Here is a 22,910-nt window from a genome sequence, read left to right on the forward strand (position 1 = left end):
AAGTTCTTCTCTGCTGAACATGTGATTAAATAAACTATGAGAAAAAAACTATTTTTTAATATAAAAGAACCCCCATAGGAAACTTCAAAAAATTGGTTATATTTACAGCTGTTGTCTCTAGGCAAGCTCTCCTTTGGTCTCTCACACAATTCTACACCCCTTCCCCTCATTCTATGACATAAGCAACATTAGAACCTAGGTTAGGAAATACAAGTGATGGGGCAGAGTATCATTTGTTAATAGCAATCATTAGTGAAACTATCTTAAAAATATTTTTTATGTTTGGATTAAGAAATCCTGACCTTTTTTGACATGTTTTACTTATATACAATTACTTCATACTTTTTCGCTTAAATAAAAGATCTGGAAGGAAGAATCAAGAATTGTTTCTTGATTTCAAGGCATAAAAATGAGGGATGAGTGCCAGATTCAGTGACTTGTAGGAAGTCAACCTATTCTTTCCCGGAGAAATGAGTAATTATAGTAGACTAAGGGCAGTGGAATTCACAGCATCACCACTCAGCTGTGTTCCTTTAAGTATCTTCCACATCAAACTGTTGGCAGGTGACTCTTTTCCTTTTCCTTAGACCCGTGGTGAATTTAACAAACTATGCAGTTCAGTCTGGGAACTGGATCTAGAAGGAAGCTACTGTTAAAACTTTTAACACAGTCACAGGCCGCTGTAATTTTTCCTCTTCAAACAAAAACAAAACCAAAAGCTGAGTAGATTTAAGCAGCGGGACTAAATAAGAGGTGGGGGAGATGGTTAACCTAAAAAAAGGTAGTAAAAAGTAGTAGGGAGGCCCTCGAGTGGACGATGGAGCGGAACCAGCAGAAAGTCAACAGAGCTGCGTTCAGAGTCCCAGGGCTGAAAGCCACTGGCGTAAAACTGAAAAAGAGAAGGTATTAGGTGGTGGCGCTAACCCAGTACACGAAAGCCAGTCTGTTTGGAGGAGCCAAACCAGCGTGGGAATGTCTTTCCTACCTCAGTCGAGAGGCGCTCTCCCGACAGTCGCCTTCGTCCTATAGCCACGCCCCGGCAACGCCCACTTCCGGTCCCTGGCGCTAGGGGGCGGGGCCCCCACTTCCTGTGACAGGCGTTCTTGGCGCTGGGGCCAGTGGGGTCTCCTACCCTTGCCCCTTCCCCACTAGGGCCCAGCTGGGCCCTTTCTGCTCCTCTGTGCCTTCTTGGGCCCATCCTTCGCTGGCCCCGGGCCAATAGTGGTCCTGCGTGGGTGGAACTCCAGCTTCCTTGCCTGGTCTTGGTGGCGGCCATCTTAGAAAAGAGGAGCATTTAGAAATGGGCCCTTGAGGGAGTGGGACTGGGTCGAGGTGGGGAGCTGTTTGGAAGGAAACCTTGTTTGTGGAAGATGTCTAAATATGTAATTTATGTTTTGAGGGGAAGGAAGAGGAATTAAGAAGGGCACAGGCAGAGCAGCCAGTTACCAAGGGCAGGAATTTTGTGTCTGGCGCAGTGATGTAGAATTTTCAAAATTCAAAAGACAGTAATAGTACTTGAGAACTAGGTTGGTAGGATGATGGATAAGTTAGTTGGGTTAAAGGGAGTTTTAGGTTGCAGAGGACAAACGGGCCAGAAAGTTAAAACCTGATAGAAAAGCCAAATATACTGTGAGCCTTTGTTCTGCAATCTGATAATATATATCAGTTTTGTCCCCAAAAATGCTTAGGGAAACAATTACAAAAATGGGTGAATGGGTAAATGGCAGTACAACATATGCCAAAAAAGTGGTAGAGACTGTAAATCCCCTATGAGGAAGAAATAAGGTCTAAAATGACCTGGGAAGGCATTATGGAAGAAAGGGATTTGTGATCTTTGAAGTCTCAATGTAAAAAAGGTGTTGACACTGCAGGTAGACCTAACATAGCTCCCTGACTCCCATTTAGAGAATTGAACCCAGGATCTTCCACATGCTAGTCAAGTGCTAGGGACAATGTTTTAAAAACAAGACGTAAAGAATGTTTTTGTACTGTCCAAAGTGTAAGATGCAGTCTGGGTGCTGAAATATTGGGATTTCTGGCACATTTCAGTGTGTTAGGGTCTAAATATGGGTTGAGAGGACCTATTCTGACAGTAAAAACTGTAGCCTTAGTGAAAAGGATCTTGGAGATCATTTTATTTTTGTATGTATAATTTGTAAACATAAATTATCAGGTCTGTCCCCACCTTAATTAGCAGTCCTTAGGTTGATGAGTGTGTCCTTCATAGTCTTCGATTCAGATTAAGCTCCTAAAAAGAAATAGGTGTTGATGGAAAACTGGCTTAAGCCATTCTTGTAGGCTAGTGAGTCTAAATCATGATCTGCACATTAGAATCATCTGGGGAACTCTTAAGACATACCATGCCAAGTTCCATTCTCATCCCAGACCAATTAATCAGAGAGAGCCAGGCATAGTTATTTTTAAAAACCTACCCAGATGATTCTAATGTGCAGCCAGGATGAGAACCACTGACCTAGGCACTGTTTTGAATTTATAAAAGCTCTTCTTTCACCTGGGTGGCCTGGATGATTCATGGGAAGGAGGAACAAGCTGTTAAAGTGCTTTTTCAAAGATAATTGCTAAGAATGAAAGCTTCATTGCAAGCTTAGCACAAAGCATTTTATAAAAGCTGCTGTTTTGGCAAGTCAGTTTCAGACTGTTAGGAAATAGTTTAAAAATATATACATATTTTTATTTTGTGGTACTGGGGATTGAACCCAGGGCTGCGCTACCTCAGCCCTTTTTATTTTTATTTTTTATTTTGAGACGGGGTCTTGCTGAGTTGCCAAGGCTGGCCTCCAAAGTGCAATCCTCCTGCCTCAGCTTCCTGAGTTGCAGGGATTATAGGTGAATGCCACTGCATTCAGATGGTTTAAATTAATTTTAATGAAACCCCAGACCTCTGAATTTATCACAATGTCATTCATGCATAATTAGCAGGCCAGAGTGATTTGAACCAAAATATGATTTTCCAGGCTTTAAATTGCATTAATTTGGAGCAGTTGTTGTCATTGTTACTACAGTCCATAAATTCTTTTCGTTCAGTTACCTGCAGATTGAATTGCTGAGGCAGAAAGAGCTATGGACATGAGAGGATGGGGAGTGGGTCCTGAACCTGAATCCCAAATCAGGCTTTACTGTGTTCAGTAATGCCTTGTCAGAGTGACAGGATCCTCAACTGATAAAGATGTCCCATTTAGCACCAGTGAACAAGCTTAAGAATTTATAAAAGCCCAACTGTCTTTTGGTGGTGATTTTGATATAAAAATGCACCACATATCCATTCTTTCTACTTTTAAAAGCTCTGTACATTCCTTTTCAACCTAGAAACAGTCTGCTTTGTCTGAGATCCCTGCTGAGCTTTCTTTCACACTGGTCTTCAGTCATGTTGATCATACTTGGAACAGGAAAAAACAATGAGACCAAGTAACTTGTACAAGGGTCCTTCTCCGAGTTAGTAGGACTCAATACCCAAAATAGACTCTAACTCTTGTTGATTCTCTCAGTGTGTATACTAGCATTTATCTCTAAATTATAGATTATATTTTTAGAATAATTATTAGTTAAAAATAAAGTATGGACTAATGAGTAAAAACATCTGTATTTTGTTGATTGAAAGAAGAGTTTTTTCTGCTCTTAAGACTAAAGGAATTCCAGTAGTTTTTGAGAGTATACAGAAGTGTTTCAGAAAACCTAATGAAACTTAAACCTTTGAAACATTATGGCAGTTCCTCAAAAAACTGAAAATAGAATTACCATATGAACCAGCTATAGCATTCCTGCATATATATCCTAAGAAAACTTGTTTCCCAACAAAAGAGATAGTTGCAGCATACTTACATACTCATTTTTGTTGTATCACTATTCACAATAGCCAAGATATGAAATCAACATAGGTACCCATCAACAGATGAATGGATAAAGAAAAAAAATATATGCAGTGGAGAATTATTATTCAGCCATAAGGAAGAATGAAATCCTGCTATTTGCAGGAAAATGGATGGAATTGGAAGATATTATGTTAAACAAAATAAGCTAGATATAGAAAGACAAATTTCATATGTTCTCTCTTGTATGTGTAAACTAAACAACAACAACAAACTCTCAAAGATGACCTGAAAGTGGAGGAGGACTATTATGGCCTGGAAAGGGGGTGAGGGGAGAAGAGGGGGAATATGAGCAAGGCTCAATATATGCATGCATGGACATACCAGAGTGAAACCCATTAATTTTTGCAATTAATATGAGTTAATAATCAAAGGTGCCAAAACACACAATGGAGAAAAGATAGCCTCTTCAACAAATGGTGCTGGAAAAGCTGGAAATCCATATGCAGTAAAATGAAATTAAACCCTTATCTCTCACCCTGCACAAAACTCAATTCAAAATGGATCAAGGACCTAGGAATCATACAGAGACCCTGAACCAAATAGAAGAATAAATAGGCCCAAATCTTCATCGTGTTGACTTAGGACCTGACTTCCTTAACACAACTCCCAGAGCATAAGAAATGAAAGTAAGACTCAATAAATGAGGTGGACTCAAACTAAAAACCTTTTTCTCAGGAAAAGAGACAATTATGTGAAAAGAGAGACTATGGAGTGGGAGATAATCTTTTCCACATGCACTTCAGATAGAGCACTAATCTCCAAAAGTTATAAAGAATTTAAAAAATTTTACACCAAAAATACAAAGAACCCAATCAATAAATGGGCCAAGGAACTGGGCAGATACTTCACAGAAGATATACAAGTGATCAACAAATATAGAAAAAAATGTTCAACATCTCTAGTAACTAGAGAAATGCAAATCAAAACCACCCTAAGATTTCAACTCACTCCAATTAGAATGGCTATTATCAAGAATACAGGCAATAATAGGTGTTGGTGAGGATGTGGGGAAAAAGGCATACTCAAATATTGCTAGTGGGATTGCAAATTGGTGCAGCCACTCTGGAAAGCAAAATGGAGATTCCTCAGAAAACTTGGAATGGACCCACCATTTGACTCTCTTATCCCATTCCTTGGTTTATACCCAAAGGACTTAAAATCAGCATATTACAGTAACACAACCACATCAATGTTTATAGCAGCTCAATTCACAATAGCTAAATTGTGGAACCAACCTAGATGCCCTTTAATAGATGAATGGATAAAGAAACTGTGGTATATATACACAATGGAATATTACTCAGCCATAAAGAATAATAATATTATGGCATTTGCTGGTAAATGGATGAAGTTGGAAAATGGATGAAGTTGGCCTTGAAATAGGCCAAGCCCCAAAATCCAAAGGCCAAATGTTTTCTCTGAGAAGTGGATGATGATACATAATGGGGGGTGTGGGGATAGAGGGGCTAAGAGAAGAATGGAAGAACTTTGGATTGTGTAGAGGGAAATGAGGGGAGGGGAGGGGATGAGGGAAGGAAAGATAGTGAAATGAGACAAACATCATTACCCTAGGTACATGTATGATTACATGAATGGTGTGAATCTACAACATGTACAACCATAGAAATGAAAATTATACCCTATTAGTGTACAATGAATCAAAATAGTCTGTAAAAATAAAACTAAATAAAAATTAAAAAGGTAAAAAGAATAATCATAATAAAAATTAACTTTTGCTCATCAGAAAACAAATATCATCCAGGTTTGGAAGCATATGTCTGTAATTCCAGCTACTTGGGAGACTGAAGCAGGAGGATTATATATTTGAGGTCAACCTTAGCAACTTAGCAAGACCCTGTTTCAAAATAAAACTTAGAAAAGGTATGGGGTTGTAGCTCAGTGGTAGAGAACCTCCCTAGCATTTGTGAGGCCTTGGGTTCAATCCTTAGTACAAAAACAAACAAACAAACCCAAAAGACTAAAATATTATATTTCTTTGCTTCTGGCTTGAATTTTATCAACTAAAAAATTGATTTTCTCATTTAATTATGATTTCTGATTGGTAGTTAAGTGTATAATTACAAGTAGGCATTTGTAAAATCTTTGAAAATGAGGGATTATGTAACAGGTGTTATTGGTGAGGATAGATTGGGAAATATTGCTTTAGAGGAGAGTGAAAAGTTGGGATTGGTTACAATTGTTTAGGCAAAGTAGCAGGGAAGGTGGTGGAAGCCAATGAAAATTATAGTTCTAAAATTCCAATACTGCTATTTGTCAGATCTGCTATTTTAAGGAATGTCAAATGTTTAAATGCAGGTTCATTTTCTCTATGAAGCTATCTTCTAAGCTCTACCTGGGATTAAGTCCTTACATCATTTTTTGTTTTTGTTTTGGTAACATCTCAATACCCTCTTCCCTCCCATTGCGTTGTACCAGTGGTTCTCAAAGTATGGTTCCCAGAGCAGCAGCAGCAGCAGCATCACTTGGGGACTTGAGGGAATGAAAATTCTGGGTCTTATGACAGACCTACTGAATCAGAAACTGGGGGATGAGATGCCCTTCAATCTGGGTTTTAACAAGCCCTCTGAATGTTTTGGATATCCAGTAGACTTTGAGAACAAATGCCTTAGACTATAGTCATTGACATTGTTCCCTCATAGCAGACCTTGCCACAAGTTCTTTTTTTTTTTTTAAATTGAGGTGTGATTGACAAATAAATTCTATATATTTAAGTGTACAACATGGTGTTTTGATATAAATACACCTTGTTCAATGATTCCCATAATCAAGCTAATTAACAAAACTACCATGGAACATCGTTACCTATTTTTATGTGTGTGGTGAGAATACTTAGAATCTATGCAGCAATTTCAGGCATAGAGTACATTGCTGTACAATAGATCTTTGGAACTTACTGATCTCATAACTGAATACTTGTAGGTTTTGACCAAGTATTTCCCATTTCCCCTATGCTATTATACTTTAAATAGTGTTGCAAACATAGTAGATACTTGATTATTTGACTTGTGAACACAGGTACATTTTGTCAGGAGCTGCAGTAAATGTAAGACATCATCTATCTTATAAGAGAGTATGTGGAAAGAAGAGACTGAAATATTTGCTTTTTCCCCCCTTTCCTTATATTATAGGTGCATGGAAAGCCTGCACAAAAAGGCCCATAAAGTTTATATAAACCACAAGAGAGATAAGGATATGGAACCAATAAGATATGTTTTGATATATATCTAGGACATGAATAATGGGCCTCTGCAATGTTTCCCCCGCCCCAGTTCACAGTGTGAATGGAAGAGTGAAAACCTTAAAACTTGATTTTAGGGAAGAAACTTTATAGCTGGAAAAACTTATTACTATTCCATGAACATAAATTGTCTTAATAGGACTTTTTGGAAAAGAGAAACTGGTTACCAAGGTGTTTAAAGGTTGATTTATTCTGATAGAAATATTTAGCCAGAGTATCAAGTCTCTTTGTACCTCACCATGTCTATATAGATCCTTCACATTCAGTGTCCTAGATTGTTTGTGGGCACAGGACTAGTACATAGTCAAGATCCTGCCTATCCTAGTGGGGTGATTTTATTGGTGACTCAGAAGTAGGTGTCCCTGGGTTCAATCTCCAGCCTAACATCAACAATCTTATCATAAAGAATATTATAATTTAACAATAACAAAACATGATAAAAGGTTACATAGAGAAATAAGCCACCTGTTATGGGGGTGTGTTGCAATATTTAGGACTTTGGGGAACCTAGAGAAGTTTTGAGGCAATTACTTTTTTTTTTGGTGATGCTGGGGATTGAACCCAAAGCCATTGTGCATGCAAGGCAAGCACTCTACCAACTGAGCTATATCCCCAGCCCTAAATGTTACTTTAAAAAAAAAAAAAAAAAAGCAAATACTTTTTTCCTCCATAAATTTGTTTGTTCATTCATTCATTCATTCATTTATTCATTCTGGTACTGGGCTTGAACTCAGGGGTGCTTTACTACTGAGCTACATCCTTATCCCCCCTTTCTTAAAAAAATTTTGAGACAGGGTCTCTGAGTTGCGCAGGCTGACCTTGAATTTGTAATTCTCCTGCCTCAGCCTCCTGAGTTGCTAGGATTATAGGCGTGTACGCTGTGCCCAGCTCTTATCTGGATTTTCTTAACGCTTTGGCTGATTGTTATATGAGAAGCCAAAAAGTGATATTTTAGCTTCTGTTGTGCCTTCTCCCAAGCACTGAAAGCTTATTAAAAGTTTTAGTAGGTTTGGCACCCATATTTTGAATGCCACAACTCCCTATTAAGTGATGTTTTCTCTCTTAAGACAAAGGTGACCAACTGGTTTGTCTGGTTGTTCCAGGACAAATATTGGTGGGGCTGTTTTTCACACTCAAAAGCATTAGAAAAATAAATAAAAAAAATAAACTCTGGGTTTAGAAGAAAAATTATGTGGTGAATCCAAATGACTGACTTTTTAGGGGAAGATTCTGTATATTAAAAATATGATAAAGACAGACATCTGGGGCTGGGGTTGTAGCTCAGTGGTAGAGCACTTGCCTAGCACGTGTGAGACACTGGGTTTTGTCCTCAGAACCACATTAAAAAAAAAAAAAGGAATTGTGTCTAACAGAAAAAAAAAGACATCTGCTGGTATTGGGCCATCTTCTTGGGGAACATTCTTTTGTTTTTATAGTTGATTGCTAAATACCAAAGTATAATTTAAAAAATTGAAAATGTGTGAGGCATTAGTCAAGAGATGAGAATAAGCTGGGTGTGGTGGCATGAGCCTGTAGTCCCAACCACGCAGGAGGCTGAGATGGGAAGATCACTTGAACTCATGGGCTCTAGCCCAATTTGGGCAACACAATAAGACCTTGCATGAAAAAAAGTATATTATGTAAATTTAAAAAAATCTTATAGTTGTAGGTGGACAGAATGCCTTTATTTTTATGTGGTGCTAAGGTTGAAACCCAGTGCCTCACACGTTAGGCAAGTGCTCTGCCACTGAGCTACAGCCCCAGCCCTATATTATATAAATTTAAGGGAGAAAATCAGTAGCTCTCGTTTGTACACAGTATATAGAATGTACTAGGTATGAAAAGTGCCTAGTTATTTTTCCTTCCATTTTCTGCTTTAATTGAAGAGAAAAAAAGATAATTTGAAAAGATCTAGAAAATTCTTGCATAAGGAAGAGCCTCAGGGCAGAAAATATTCATTTGATTGTAATGAGTTTTTATTTTTGTGGTACTGGGAATTGAACACAGGGCCTTGCACATGTGAGACAAGTGCTGTACCATTGAGCTACATCTTCAGCCCTTTAAAAATTTCTATTTTCAGTGGGGTCTCCCTAAATTGGCCAGGCTGGCCTCAAGCTTGTGATCCTTCTGCCTCAGCTCCACCCTTCCACCTCCATAGAAGCTGGGATAAAGGCGTGAACCACTGCAGCATGACTCTTTTTTTCCCCCTGTGGTGCTGGGGACTGAACCCATGACCTTGTGTATTCAAGGCAAGCACTCTACCAACTAAGTTATATCCCCTGCCCCTGAACTTTTTTTTTTTGTACTGGAGGTTGAACTCAGGGGCGCTCTACCCCTGAGCCACATTCCCAGCCCTATTTTGTATTTTAGAGACAGGGTCTCACTAAGTTGCTTAGTGCCTTGCTTTGCTGAGGCTGGCTTGAGGTCCTCCGGCCTCAGCCTCCCAAGCTGCTGGGATTACAGGCGTGCACCCCCGCACCCGGCCTTCTTACTTTTAATTATCAATCTAAATATACTTGGAATAATCAGTAAACTATAAAAAAGCTAGTGTTATTTTTAAAATTACAGCTTAAGGGAAACTGATGTCTGTCAAATTAGATCTTGGCATTTGAATTTCTGTTAGATGTACATAGCACCAGGCTCATTGTGTAGCAAATACAAAACACTTGATTGTGACTTCCCCTATGAAGATTAATGAATGGTATGATTGAGGTTGGAGAAACTTTAACTGTCATATTAGAAGTCACTAACAACAGGGAAAGTTTAAGTGAGGAATAAGTTGGATTAAAAAAAAAGCTAGAATAGGGATTTAAATAGTTGAAGGTGAAGGGGTGGCATTTAAAAATGAACAGAGTGACAAAGAATAAGGCATATTAATCCTATAATCCCAGAGACTCAGCAGGCTGAAGCAGGAGGATTCTAAATTTGAGGTTAGTCTGAGCAATTTAGCAAGGCCCTGTCTCAAAATGAAAAGGTCCTGGGAATGTAGCTTAGAAGTAGAATACTCCTGGTTCAATTCGTAGTGTTACACACAGAATAAGGCATTTTAAGATGAGGGTAAATTGACTTCAGAGAGTTAGGAAGATAGATTTGGAGCCATGTTCCAAGCTACACTTCTCATAAAAACTCTATTGTTTAAGTAGCACGGAAGATTTGTATAGAGAATCGATAGAAGAAGGATGGTCTAACGGTTATATACTAAGTGACTTGGAGAAAAAAATTGGGGGATGAAGAACCTAATTATGGAACAGCTTTTGAACCCACATGCTGACTATATTACCCCTGCTAAGAAGGGAAATAGGGAAGTAAGCTCTCTAGCTGTTTGGTTGACAAATGAATATATGAAAACAAGGAAGCATAAGAAATCAAATGAAACTTGTCATTGGAAAAATATTCTTTATTTAAATAAATAAACGTGTTAAGATGCCAATGACAAGAGTTGTTTCCTAAAATTTGACAGTTAAGTTTTCCCTAAAGTTAAAAAAAAAAAAAAAAAAAAGAGACTTAAAATTAAATCTTCTATCTGCTGGCTCTTCAACTCACAAGTTCTCCATTAGTTTTTCTGACCTGTAAGGACAAAGATTGAAGTAGTGTCATTTTGATAATGCTTTTATGGAGGGTGTAAGCTTGAGGTATGTTGGTAGCATTTCAGATATAGATTTAGACAATATTTTTTCCAAAGTCTGATTTAAAGCACTCAGGACTTCCCCTTATTGTGGGCAGAGGAAGGACTTCCAATATATATATTTATATATTTATAATATATATGTTCATATATATATTTTATATATATGTATATGCTCTTTATTTTTTGTTTGAGACAGGATCACATTAATTTTCTTTAAGGCCTGGCTAAATTGCTGAGGCTGGTTTTGAACTTGAAATCCTCCAGCTTTGGCCTCCAGAGTTGTTGGGATTATAAGCTGTGCCACTGTGCCCAACTTAATTTTTTTTTTTTTTTAAAGGAAGTTTGTCTAGGAATTTTTTTAAAAATATATTTTAATATGTTTTTAGTTGTAGATGGACATGATACCTTTATTTTATTTATTTATTTTATGTGGTACTGAGGATCAAACACAGTGCCTCACATGTGGTAGGCAAGTGCTCTACCACTGAGCTATGACTCAGTGGTAGGAACCTCTTTAAATACAGCATACTTCACGAATTTGTGTGTCATCCTTGCACAGGGGCCGTGCTAATCTTCTCCTTACCATTCCAATTTTAGTATATGTGCTGCCCAAGCTAGTACCTGTCTAAGAATCTTTGAAGGTTTAGACTACAACATTAGTGATTAGTTAAAACTCTGATATTAGGTTGGGCATCGTGGCACATGCCTGTAATCCCAGAGGCTCAGCAGGCTGATGCAGAAGGATCGGAAGTTCAAAACCAGCCTCAGCAATTTAGTGAGGCCCTGAGAAACTTAGCAAAGCCCTGCCTCAATAAAACATAAAAAGTGCTGGGGATGTGCCTTGGTGGTTAAGAGTCCCTGGGTTCAATTCCTGCTACAAAACAAAAAGACAGAAAACCCCCCTCTGATACTAGTCTAAAAAGGTTATTTTACCTTTTCTCCAGGATTTACAGTTGTTGGGATGATTATCATCCGTAGGCTCTTTTTTGAGGTCTCTTGAGTCACTGCAGGAAAGGACCATAAGAGGAAAGTTATTTGGAACAGGACTGAAGGCAGTTGAGATAACCAATTCTAGGAAGCTAAAGTTACTTTATCAAACATAATTTATATTAACTCACAGAAAGAAAAAAAAAAAAAAAAAAAAAAAAAAAAAAATCCTAATTTATGCTTTGCATAGTTTCTTTATTCCTTCCCTTCTCCCTGTGCAAGTGGTGGTAATTTCACTAAGGCTCCTATAACTTTTTTTTTGTACTAGGGATTGGACCCAGGGGAGCCTTACTATTGAGCTACCTCCCCAGCCCTTTATTATTTTAAAACAGGGTCTCCCTAAATTGCTGATGCTGGCCTTGAACTTGCGATCTTCCTGCCTCAGTCTCTAGAGTAGTTGGAATTTCAGGTGTGTGCTACTGTGCCTGGCTCCTTTAACTCTTGTTTGTGCCTTTCAAGTTTGTTTGGTTGGGGATCCTGACCTGGTTCATGTATAGTATGTTTATTCTTTCCCACAGTTTGAGGAATCGGTTTTTTATTCTTTGAATATATTACACAGATTCCAGAATGTTGTGTATGCAACTCGGTGTACAGTACTAAGTGGTGCCATTGAGAAGGAATGAAAAGACGCTGCCCACCACATCTTTTCAGTTCACAAGTGGTTGAAACTTAAGCATTTGCTCTGCCTGTAATCTAATGGCTTCTCACTTCAGCTGTCTAATTGGAGATTGAAAATACAGTTTATCTTACCTTTCACAAACCAGCGTTTTTGGAGTAAAAGTCTGAAGAACAAATGAAGGAGAATGATACATGTTATCTAGAAAGAAGGAAAGGTGAAATAACACATGTAGTAGGCATTTTTACATTGTTGCAGCAGAGGTTTGAGTCTTTCTTCCATAGTTGTTGCTGGGAAGTGGCTGATTACATGTCTATCTCCCTTACATTTAGGCATGATCAGGTCACTAGTTTTCCCAATGGAATACGAATTAAAGTATTTTACTCGAGGCCAAGGTGGTTAAAATACAGTTGCACAGTGGGCTGGAGTTGTGGCTCAGAGGTAGAGTGCTTGCCTAGCATGTTTGAGGCACTGGGTTCGATTCTTAGCACCACACATAAATAAAGATATTATGTCCACCCACAAGTTAAAAAAAAAAAAAAAAAAAAAAAAAAAAGGTTGCACAAGGGGCATGGTGGTGCTCACCTAATAATTCCAGTGGCTCAGGAGACTGTTCATGGCCAGTCTCAACCAACTTAGTGAGACCCCCCCCGCCCATCTCAAAATAAGGACTGGGGATGTGACTCAGTGGTTAAGTACTCCTGGGGTCAGTTAAAAAAAAAAAAAAAAAAGAAAAAAAAAATGAAATGCAGTTACACTTTCTCCATTTTCCTTCTGTGGAAGACAAAAGTGCAAGGTGACAGACACAAGATGAAAAGAGTCCATTTTCTTGAATCACTACCACCGCGTGGATGATTGTATTGGGTTTAGTACAAGGAAACTTCTGTGTGTTAAGCCATGAGATTCACATGGTTTGGACTTTATATTTTATAGGAGCTAGCATTGCACTAACATACACATTTGAAATTTCTTTTTGGTAGTTCTACGTATTGAACCCAGGGTCTTGCACAGGCCAGAAAAACACTCTACTCCTGAGCTACACCTCCAGCCCCTATTTAATATTAAGGTTGATTATGAGGCAGGCTTTTATAGATGAGAAAGATGTGCTGGGAAGCAATTTCCTTTAAGGTGACAGCAGAGAGCTAAATCTAGATCTAACTGAAAGCCAGTGAAGTATCCCTTACAATATGCTGCATCTTGAGACACAAAATATAAAAATTTATTTCAAGACACATTTGAAATAAATCTCAACCGTTCATATTACAAGTTTCAGTTTATAAAGTTTTTTGTACACAGGAAAGTGACCAGATATTGCTAAGAAAAAAAGGATTAGATGTGAATTTAGGCTGGGTGTGGTGGCTCAAGTCTGTAATTCCAGCAGCTTGGGAGGCTGAGGCAGGAAGATCACCAGTTCAAAGCCACCGAAGCAACCTAGCAAGGCCCTAGGCAATTTTGCAAGATCCTGTCTCTAAATAAAATATAAAAAAGGGGGTTGGGGATGTGGCTCAGTGGTTAAGTGCCCCTGGGTTCAATACCTGGGAAAAAAAAAAAAAAAAAAAAAACCCCAGAAAAAACAAAAGAACAAAAAAAATCCCCATGAATTTATATTTTATTTAGACTCTTTACTGAGCTGCTTCTCTGGAGACAGATGAAATTCATAACTTTACTGATTTGATTGTTCTAGTGAAGGATTTTGTGGGAAAAGTACTGAGACTCCGGACTAGTGCTGCCCACTATAAAGGGCTCAGGCCTTCATTCATGATTATGTTCATTGTTTTACCTTCCTCACTTTCATTCCAGATATCAGGGTCCAGAATCTGATGGGCAGCATTAGAAGGTCTTTCATTTGGTTCCAAACTTGGAGAAATAAACTTTGGAAGATTAAATGGCTCTGAAATAAAGTAGACCAGAAATTATAGGACTGGAAATTTCTTTTGTTTTTCCACTCCTTTTGTTTGTTTAGGGCTTCCACAGCTATGGGATATAAGGGCACAAAACAATAGAACTTGAGGTCACTTCCCTACTCCCCAAAATAAAAAAAAAACTTACCATCATCTACTGCAGTTCTGTCAGTACAGCTAGCCTCATGCTCCTTGAGCCTTTCAATTGGGACCACATGACAAGCATTATATTTGCAGTTAGCCATCTTTTTAGCTATCTTTGGATTTTTCTAGAAGGAAAAATTCCTGTTAGGTTTTGCCTGTATTCCAATCTTTCTGGAAATGTTGAAGACCTATTGTCTTCTACAACAGATTCTTCAATGTTCCAACATTGAGACCTGGCAGGTGCTGCATATGGTTGGAAGCTAGAAGCTTTTTTGTTGTTGTTGTTGTGCTGGGGATTGAACCCAGGGTCTCAGAGCATGCTGGGCAAGTACTCTAACACTGAGCCACAGCGCCACCCTTAAATTTTTTTTTTTTTATTTGGATACAGTCTCCCTAAATTGTGATCTTCATACAAGTAACTCGGATTATAGGCATGCCTGGGTTTAATTTTTTTTTTTAACTTTTTATATTCTGAGCTTATTTTCTCTATCTGGTGATTTACAGTTCTTATCAGGAAAACTTACCTTTTTGCATGATGCTAGGTGGTACTGTAACCTGCTGGCTGGCATCCTGTGGTTCGGGACATAAGGGCATATTTTTAAGTCTTCTGGCTCCATGAGGCCTAAATGGCAGGAACCAAGGATTGGCAAAGAAAAGACTGACATTTAAGATCAGGTGGTCCTGACATAGGTCTCTTTTCTACTCTCGAAAGAAAATTGATATGAAAAGTATTGGTCTCTCAAGTCTTACCTATGAAAGTTTGAATTCTAAAGTATTAGCCTAGTCAATTTAGATAATAGGGAAAAGCTCACTGTTTCTGTGCATTGGAAGACCAAGGATTAACATTTGTACAAGTCTTACAGGCTGTTTTATTTATTTTGGTACTGGAGATTGAACCCAGGGGACTTTACCATGGAGCTACATCCTCAGCCCTTTTTATTTTGAGTCAGGGTCTAGCTCAGTAGCTGAGGGTGGCCTTGAATTTGTGATCTTCCTGTCTCTGCTTCGGGAGGTGCTGAGATAACAGGCGTGTGCCACAACACTAGGCTTTACAGGTTATTTTAAACAGTGCTTGGCTCCCATATAAAGAGTATTAAATAAGGAGACATCCTCAGAAAACTCACAGACCTGGGATAAGATCTTTAACACTGTAAGTGTGAGTACCAGCAAAGGCAAGGCTGGGGCAGCTGGTTCCTTTTCTGTTCATTATTGCTCCCTTCCCTTCCTTCTCCAATTTATCCCAATTGAGCTCTTTGCCAGGAAAGGATGCTAATTTTCAGGTCAGCATAGCACTTTTGGGAGAGAGAATCAAAAGAATGAACAATACTATGGTCATGTCCAGGTTACTTTATAATTACCTGAGAATGCAGTCTGAAATCTCTAAAATTTTAGATATTAACACAGGAAGACTCCTAGAAGTGAACTAAAAATACACCATCTCAAATCTGCTGCATTTTGCTGCCAATAGGAGGCCAACTTTCCCCTATGGCTAGCTGTCTTTAGCTATCCTAGTAGACATTCATTTCAAGGACTTCCAAGTTTCCAGGCAACGGCTAAATCTGAGATTTCTGCAAAGCAGGGATGTATAGTTTGATAGGGGGGATAAAAGATCAAGGCAGACTGGCATAAGCACTAGGGATAGAAAAGTGCCCCAGAATAGCCCATTTCAATTCTGCTTTCCATCATGCCCAGGGCATAGACAAAGGGCACAGAGCTAGACTGTTAAATGTCAGATTTTCCTGAGGGCATTTTGGTGATTAAATGCAGGGATTTAGATTCAGGTAATTTTCAGCAACACAAGTCAGGGTGGTTCTTTAAAGCTTTCACTGCATATTAATTATTATATTAAAACCATGAACACTTCTTAGAGTGAATTGACTTTCTGAAAAATAAAGGTTGTAGTATAGTCCAATGTTGTATACAGTTTTTGTTGTTGTTGATGGTGCTGGGGTTTGAACCAAGGATGTCTTTAGATCTTAAAGGAAAAGGTATAATTAATACCTCAATGTAGTCATCAGATAACCACAAATCCTTTTTTTTTTTTTTTTTTTTTGATAGCGACCTAGAAAAGTATGATTTTGACCAGACTGGTAAACGTGGTCTTGATAAAAAGACTTGTTTCAGAATAGACAGTGACAATTGGTGACTTTGGATGGTTCACCTAATGGTTGAAAGCCAAATGTCCCATGTAGGGAGGCCAAGTCTAAGGTGGGAGGCATTTGACTAACTCATGTCAGATTTGGCAAGAGTTTTCCAACATTGATGCCACCTTCACAGCCAAACCTAGCCCAAAGGGGCTTGAGACCTACCTTATTCTCAAAGTAGTGTCTCTCAAGAATCCCAAGGGAAGTGTCACTAGAAGAGGAAGACGTTCTTTCTGTAAGGCACATAAGGTGAACAGCTGAGGTTTGAGGGGAGGGAAAGCACGATACCTTCCAGTCAATGATGGAAATTGGCTTGCCTTTCAAGCCTTCTGTTTACTTTCTCTCCTCCCACTGTAGGTTCTATGGTTTCTCAGAAGTTTGGAAGGTCTTGATGTCACAGTGAAGTCTTAGAGAAGTGATTCTCAATCTCGTTGTGCAAGAGAATCACTGAGTAGTTTTAAAGTGACAGATCCTTTGGGGCCACTCCAGAACTACTGGATCAGAATCTCACGAGCGGAGTTTGACTGAGCGTGGCTTTAAAAGGGTTCCACCGGGGATTCTGGTTTGCAGCAAGGGTTACTAGGCCTTGATCTGTGGTAATTAGTTACCTTTAGAAGGGCATCTTCAGCTCACAGGAGGAACTGCTGCATAATCTTTCTAATAAAGTTTCCCTGAAGACTACCAATTGGCATGATTAGTCCATCTTTAAAACCTGGCCTTTTTCTTTATAAGGCATCTACTAGAATTCCCCAAAAAAGTAATTTAACAAGCTCACCACAAACTCAAAAATCAAAATTTTAATTTGTTTGCATTCCTAATGCAATGTGCTGGACCTTGAGCCAAACATTTACATTTGCCAAATCATTTAATCACTTTCACGGATGTATGGAATTATCACCATGTTATAGATTAGGAAGCAACTCAGTGATGATAGCCTAAAGTTACAAAGCTAGTATATGTTTGAACAGCATTAATATTGTTTGAGGTAATACATGTAAAGCACTAAAAATACCTGTCACACAGTAAGTAACTAGGTTATATCATTTTGCATGTACTAATTTATTCAATAGACACAGTAGACCCATGAGATGAGAACTGTTATCAATTTCACCTCCATTTTACACGCAGGGAAACTGGTTTACCGGATAAATGGGAGACTGGGACAAGACCTTAAGCTACCTGACTCCAGAACCTGGGCTCTTACTCTCCATGTCACAAGGCTCAGCCCACTCTCCTTAACTACATTTAGTACCAATTCTGACCGATTCCAAAGTGTAGACTTCTCCTATATACCAAGTATGGGAGACTAAGTTTTTCTAGGCTACAGTGATCTTTCACTTTTGTATAATATAAAATGAGCAATTAAAGTCAGAACCTGATTTAGGTGTGAAGGATCTAATATAGACCAAGTGCTGTTGGAGCTCAGCAAGGGCTGGACTTGGGACTAGAGCTAGATTCGGCAAGATTGTCTTGGTATGGTGAGTCTTCAACCAAATTTTTGGGATAAAGATAAGAAATGCAAGTGAGAAAGAACCAATAGAACAATACTGACTCAGAGAAGGCTGGTGCTGTGCTGTTGTTGCTCAGTGGCCTAGATGTTGACATCTTACAGCCTGCCCTTTATTCTTCCTCATCAAGATGAAAAGACCAACGGAAGTCCCACAAATGTCTTTACTAGAAACTGGGTTTCTTTGATAATAGCAGGTGACTCAAATCTTCAGGGCCAATATCACATTATACCAGGCCTGTAGCTAAATATACTGAAAGTCAGATTCTCTTTGCCAAGAATTCATAGTCTTATAACTGCGTATGGTGGTGCACACCTATAATCTCAGTGACTAGGAGGTTGAGGCCAGAGGATTGTAATTCAAGGCCACACTCGGTAATTTAATGAGGCCCTAAGCAATTTAGTGAGACCCTGTCTCAAAATAAAAAATTAAAAGGACTGGGAATATGGTTCAGTGGTTAAGTGTTCCTGGGTTCAATCTCCAGTACCAACAAAACAAACAAAACCCCAAATGACAACAAAACAAACCGAAGTCTCCCTTAGAGATGTTTGAAATTTCACATGTTAAGCTTTGACATCTTTCTGTTTCTTTAAAGAAGACATTCTCTTGGGAGAAAACATGTTAAATTTCTTAAATAATAATGCTGATCAGCCCTCTCTTTTCCTTCCCCCAGGAATGGATTGGGACAATGTGAGAGTTTTGGATATGGAAAATGGGAATAACTAAAAAGCAGAGAAAAGGGATCAGAAAGGAGATGGATACAAAAACAACTGTCTGATTTAAAAATTTTCGTAGGGACTTTGTGATTTGAAAGAAACCCCTTGAGTTAGGGGATTGAGGCTTGGTTCAAATGACAAGAATATTTTAGTGCTAAAATTTATTCAGTCCTCTAAGGTTTAAGGGTTATTGTTAATTTCCTTTTGTTCATCTTTCAATGTGGTTCTTCATGGGGCTTATTTCTCAATTCAGTCTTAATTCAACAAATAAACCAGCATATTTAGTAAATGGTTGCTGTGTCCAGGAGGATACCCTGCCCTAGAACATTTGCACTCCAATCTCCTAGCGTACTTATAAATACAGATTTCTAGGTCTTCTCAGAGGACTGCCAATTAGAACCTGAGAGGACAGGGATTGAGCTCGGTTTCTTAAGCACCTGAAAGTATCATTGTACTATAGCAGTGGTTCTCAAACTTGAGAGTGCATTGGAATCACCTGCAGTGTTGTTAAATTAGTGCTGGACCCACCCCAGAGTTTTGAATTCAGTAGATCTAGGATGAATCCAGAAAATTTGCATGTCTAACGGGTTTCTAGCAGATGCTGATGCTGCTGGATCACTCTTTGGGAATTGCTGTACTAGAGCTTTGTGAAGGAGATAAAGAATATTAGGTATAATTTCTGTCATTAAGGAGCATATGATGTAGTTGGGAGAGAGAAGACAAAATTAACAAGAAATATATATATATATGCATATATATATGGCAATATACAATGTAATACAATATAATATAACTATACATTGGATGGTATAGTTAGGGAGAGATGGGATTTGACCTGGGTCCTATTATATGATGGTGCCTATGGTTCAGTAAAGAATAAGAGAGGCATTCTTTTTTTTTTTTTTTTTTGATACGGTGGTTGAACCCAGGAGTGCATAACCATTGAACCAGCCTTTTTTATTTTTTATTTTGAGACAGGGTCTCACAAAAATCCTGAGGCTGGTCTTGAACTTGTGATCCTCCTGCCTCAGCCTCTTGCCTTGCTGGGATTACAGGTGTGTGGCACCACGCCTGGCCCAGAGTTGTTTTTTTTGCAGTGCTAGGGATCGAACCCAGGGCTTTGTGCTTGCAAGGCAACCACTCTACCGACTGAGCTTTCTCCCCAGCCCCCAGAGTCATTCTTGATGGCATATAAAAGAGGGAAAGTACAGACGTGTATTGGTTGGGGTGGTAGGTACTTGTTTGTCTGGTACCTAGAGCTTTTTCTAGGACCCTTATGGAGGAGTAAAGCCAAAAAGATTGGTGCCACCTTGTGAAGAGCCTTGAAAATCTGTCCCTTTCCCCAGCCTCACCCACTTCACTGCCTCACCAAAAGAGGAAGTCTCCTCTGCTGAGTGTGCAAGAGGAAGAACAAGAAGGCTCCGAGGGCCCGTGAGCCATTGTAACTGCTTTCACCCATCGGCCAATTGCAGAGGCACAGGAAGACCAGTCCACCAACCAGGCTGGGCCCTTCCGCCTCGAGGGTGTCACCACACAAGCTGAGAGTGTTTGGGGAGATCGGGCATTGCTGTTCGGACGCTCTTCTCTCTCAGTGGCCATCATGTCTTTGACCTCTGCCTACCAGCATAAACTAGCGGAGAAGCTCACCATCCTGAACGATCGAGGTCAGGGGGTTCTCATCCGCATGTACAACATCAAGAAGGTAGGCAAGAGGGAGGGAACTGGTGCTTGTCACTCGCGGTACTGGAGCAGAGAACCCTGAGACCAGAAGGTCCGGTAGTTAGAGCCCCTCGGCTTCTTACTGCTTTCACCGGCATTCATCTACCCAGATTCTGTAGGCCCGACAGGTCAGGGAGGCGAAAGGGAGCCGCCTTTTCAGGGCTTTCTATTTCTAGGTATAATTCTCACCCCAGGGAAAGCATCTGCTTTCCTCTAGGGCTGAGGGTAGGGGTGGGGGTGGGGGTGAAAGGGAGAATAATTCTGTTCTGGGTGATTTGGATAAGGGTCTGGGGTTTAGAATTCTGACTCTCATTATTTATTGTTGACCCCCCCTCCCCAACACACACACACACTCTGAAGCGATCTTAAGGTGGGTCTCTGGCAAAAAGTTTTTTGTTGGAAGCACTTCCCTAAAAGGAAAAAGAATTAAGTAGATAAAAAGGGATAGGTGACTTCTGAGGTGCTTTGGGGCAATACATGCTCTGTGTGCGTGCTTAGGATAGAAAGTGTGAAACTGGGAGACCTGTTGGTGAGAGGTGGGTCAGAAGAAAAGAGATAAAAGAAGCGTCATTGAGTTGAACACTGTGGCCCATTCCTGTAATCCCAGTGACTCTGGAGGCTGAGGTAGGAGGATTGCAAGTTAGAGGCTAGCCTGGGCAATTTAACAAGACTGTCTGAAAGTGGAAATATAAAGGACTGGGGTTGTAGATCAGTGGAAAGGGACTACTGGGTTCAGTCCCCAGTGCCAAAACAAACAACAATCGAATTAAAAAAAAGGGGGGGGGGGTAAATGTGGAAGAGAAAATTGTGGGAGGGAGGGTACTTTTGTACATTTTGTAATACCAGAAACGTGGTTTTTCAGTTTGCAGGCCTCCTATAAATGCCCTTAGGATTAAGATTCTTGTATAATGGACATAACCATGACACTGGGTCTCTCACAAAGTATGACTCCTGAGCAGCCAATTTCTCATGCCTTCCGGCTTCAGAAGCAGGGCGGAGAACCTGCTTCCTCTTTGTGCTGGAACCGAGTAGATGTTAAGCTTTACCTAGCAAGACAAGATCCCAGGTTGTTTATTCAGATCTGAGATAGTTGGCTTAATGTCTTGGAACTTGCTCCCAACTTACCTGCTTTTATAATTAATTCCTGGATTGCTGTTTCCTAAAGAGATTATGAGGATGGAAGATGCAGGAGGAGGTGTGTTTCTGAGGGGCAGGAGAAAGGGTTAACATATTGCATGGTTTATCTGTGCAGACTTGTTCAGATCCCAAATCCAAGCCACCTTTCTTACTGGACAAGTCCATGGAGTCATCTCTCAAGTACATCAACAAGAAATTTCCCAACATAGATGTCCGAAACAGCACGGTGAGCACTTGTTCCTCCTTTCCCCCTTTCTCTGATTCCAGAGAAACTCCAGGCTTTGCTCAGATTCTGTGTTTTGACTGATTCTTTACAAACTTGGTGTTTTCCTTGGCTCAACTGCAGGGCTTTGGGTTGTTGTAGAGTTTTAGGTCATGAGGACTTTGAGATAAGATGGGAGTCCCCCAGGGTGAGCTGGAGCAAAGCATCATCCCTTTCTCCATGAGAAGATTCATGAGCACACTTTGCACTCGGAGAGCAAGGCAGTTCTACCGACCCAACAGGGTGCTGTATTCTATTGTTGTTCCTGTTTCCCACTCAACATTTCCTTGCTATTTAGAGCTATGCACCTAGTGGAATAGCCCCCACTTTTCCTTCATTGAATGTTAGCCCTCGATGTTTCACCCATCTTATCTGTGGTATCTTCTTTTGTCTTTGACATAAATAGTAAACCTCTTCAGCTGAAAGGGACCTTGAAATGTCCTTTCATTGAACCCTCTGTATCAAGTCAGGTTCAAATGCAACCATCCTACCTAGATAGTATCTTTCCAAAGACCTGGAGAACATTGGAGAGTTTCAATTTCTCTGTCCAGGTATTTTCATCCCACTGTTTGGGTATTACTCCTCGGTTTACTTTGATCAATTGTCTTCTTATTTTGCATTTTTCTTTGTTTTGTGTTTCTCCCAGCAACATTTAGGACCAGTACATCGAGAAAAAGCTGAGATAATTAGATTCCTCATCAATTACTACCAGTCATTTGTGGATGTCATGGAATTTCGGGTGAGCTTTCTCTAGCCCAACTGCCTAATATAGGCACAGTCTTTCAGACTTCCTATACCTTACTTAGTAGATGTTCATTTATGCTGCTTACTACAAGTTCTTGAGAAAAAAAGAGAGATATACTGACATGGAAAGATATCTAAGTTGCATTGTTAAATGAAAGCAAATTGCAAAATAGTATATGACATATCAGTATTTTAAAAGATACATAAATTTATACACACATAGGGTTAGTATTTACATAGGAAAGATTTGGAATA

General features: G+C 39.5%; 2 protein-coding genes across 2 annotated transcripts in view; one reads left to right on the forward strand and one right to left on the reverse strand.

The window, feature by feature from the left end:
* Positions 1–10,702: 10,702 nt before the first annotated feature.
* LOC306661082 (gametocyte-specific factor 1-like) lies at positions 10,703–15,042 on the reverse strand (the record flags this gene model as incomplete). Its single annotated transcript, XM_079139894.1, has 6 exons — positions 10,703–10,716; positions 11,711–11,781; positions 12,515–12,581; positions 14,170–14,271; positions 14,430–14,550; positions 14,950–15,042. The coding sequence occupies 6 exons, from the start codon at positions 15,040–15,042 to the stop codon at positions 10,703–10,705; spliced, it is 468 nt and encodes a 155-aa protein (XP_078996020.1).
* A 5,279-nt stretch (positions 15,043–20,321) lies between these two features.
* NCKAP1L (NCK associated protein 1 like) overlaps positions 20,322–22,910 on the forward strand; it is a 48,153-nt gene continuing 45,564 nt past the window's right edge. The window contains exons 1-3 of the mRNA XM_079141564.1: positions 20,322–20,495; positions 21,765–21,875; positions 22,558–22,650. Of these exons, the coding sequence (XP_078997690.1) occupies positions 20,394–20,495; positions 21,765–21,875; positions 22,558–22,650 (306 nt within the window). The 5' untranslated portion in view covers positions 20,322–20,393. The remainder of the gene's footprint in view (positions 20,496–21,764; positions 21,876–22,557; positions 22,651–22,910) is intronic.

The sequence above is a fragment of the Sciurus vulgaris genome (genome assembly GCF_902686455.1).
Source record: "Sciurus vulgaris genome assembly, chromosome: 5".
Classification (NCBI taxonomy): Eukaryota; Metazoa; Chordata; class Mammalia; order Rodentia; family Sciuridae; genus Sciurus; species Sciurus vulgaris.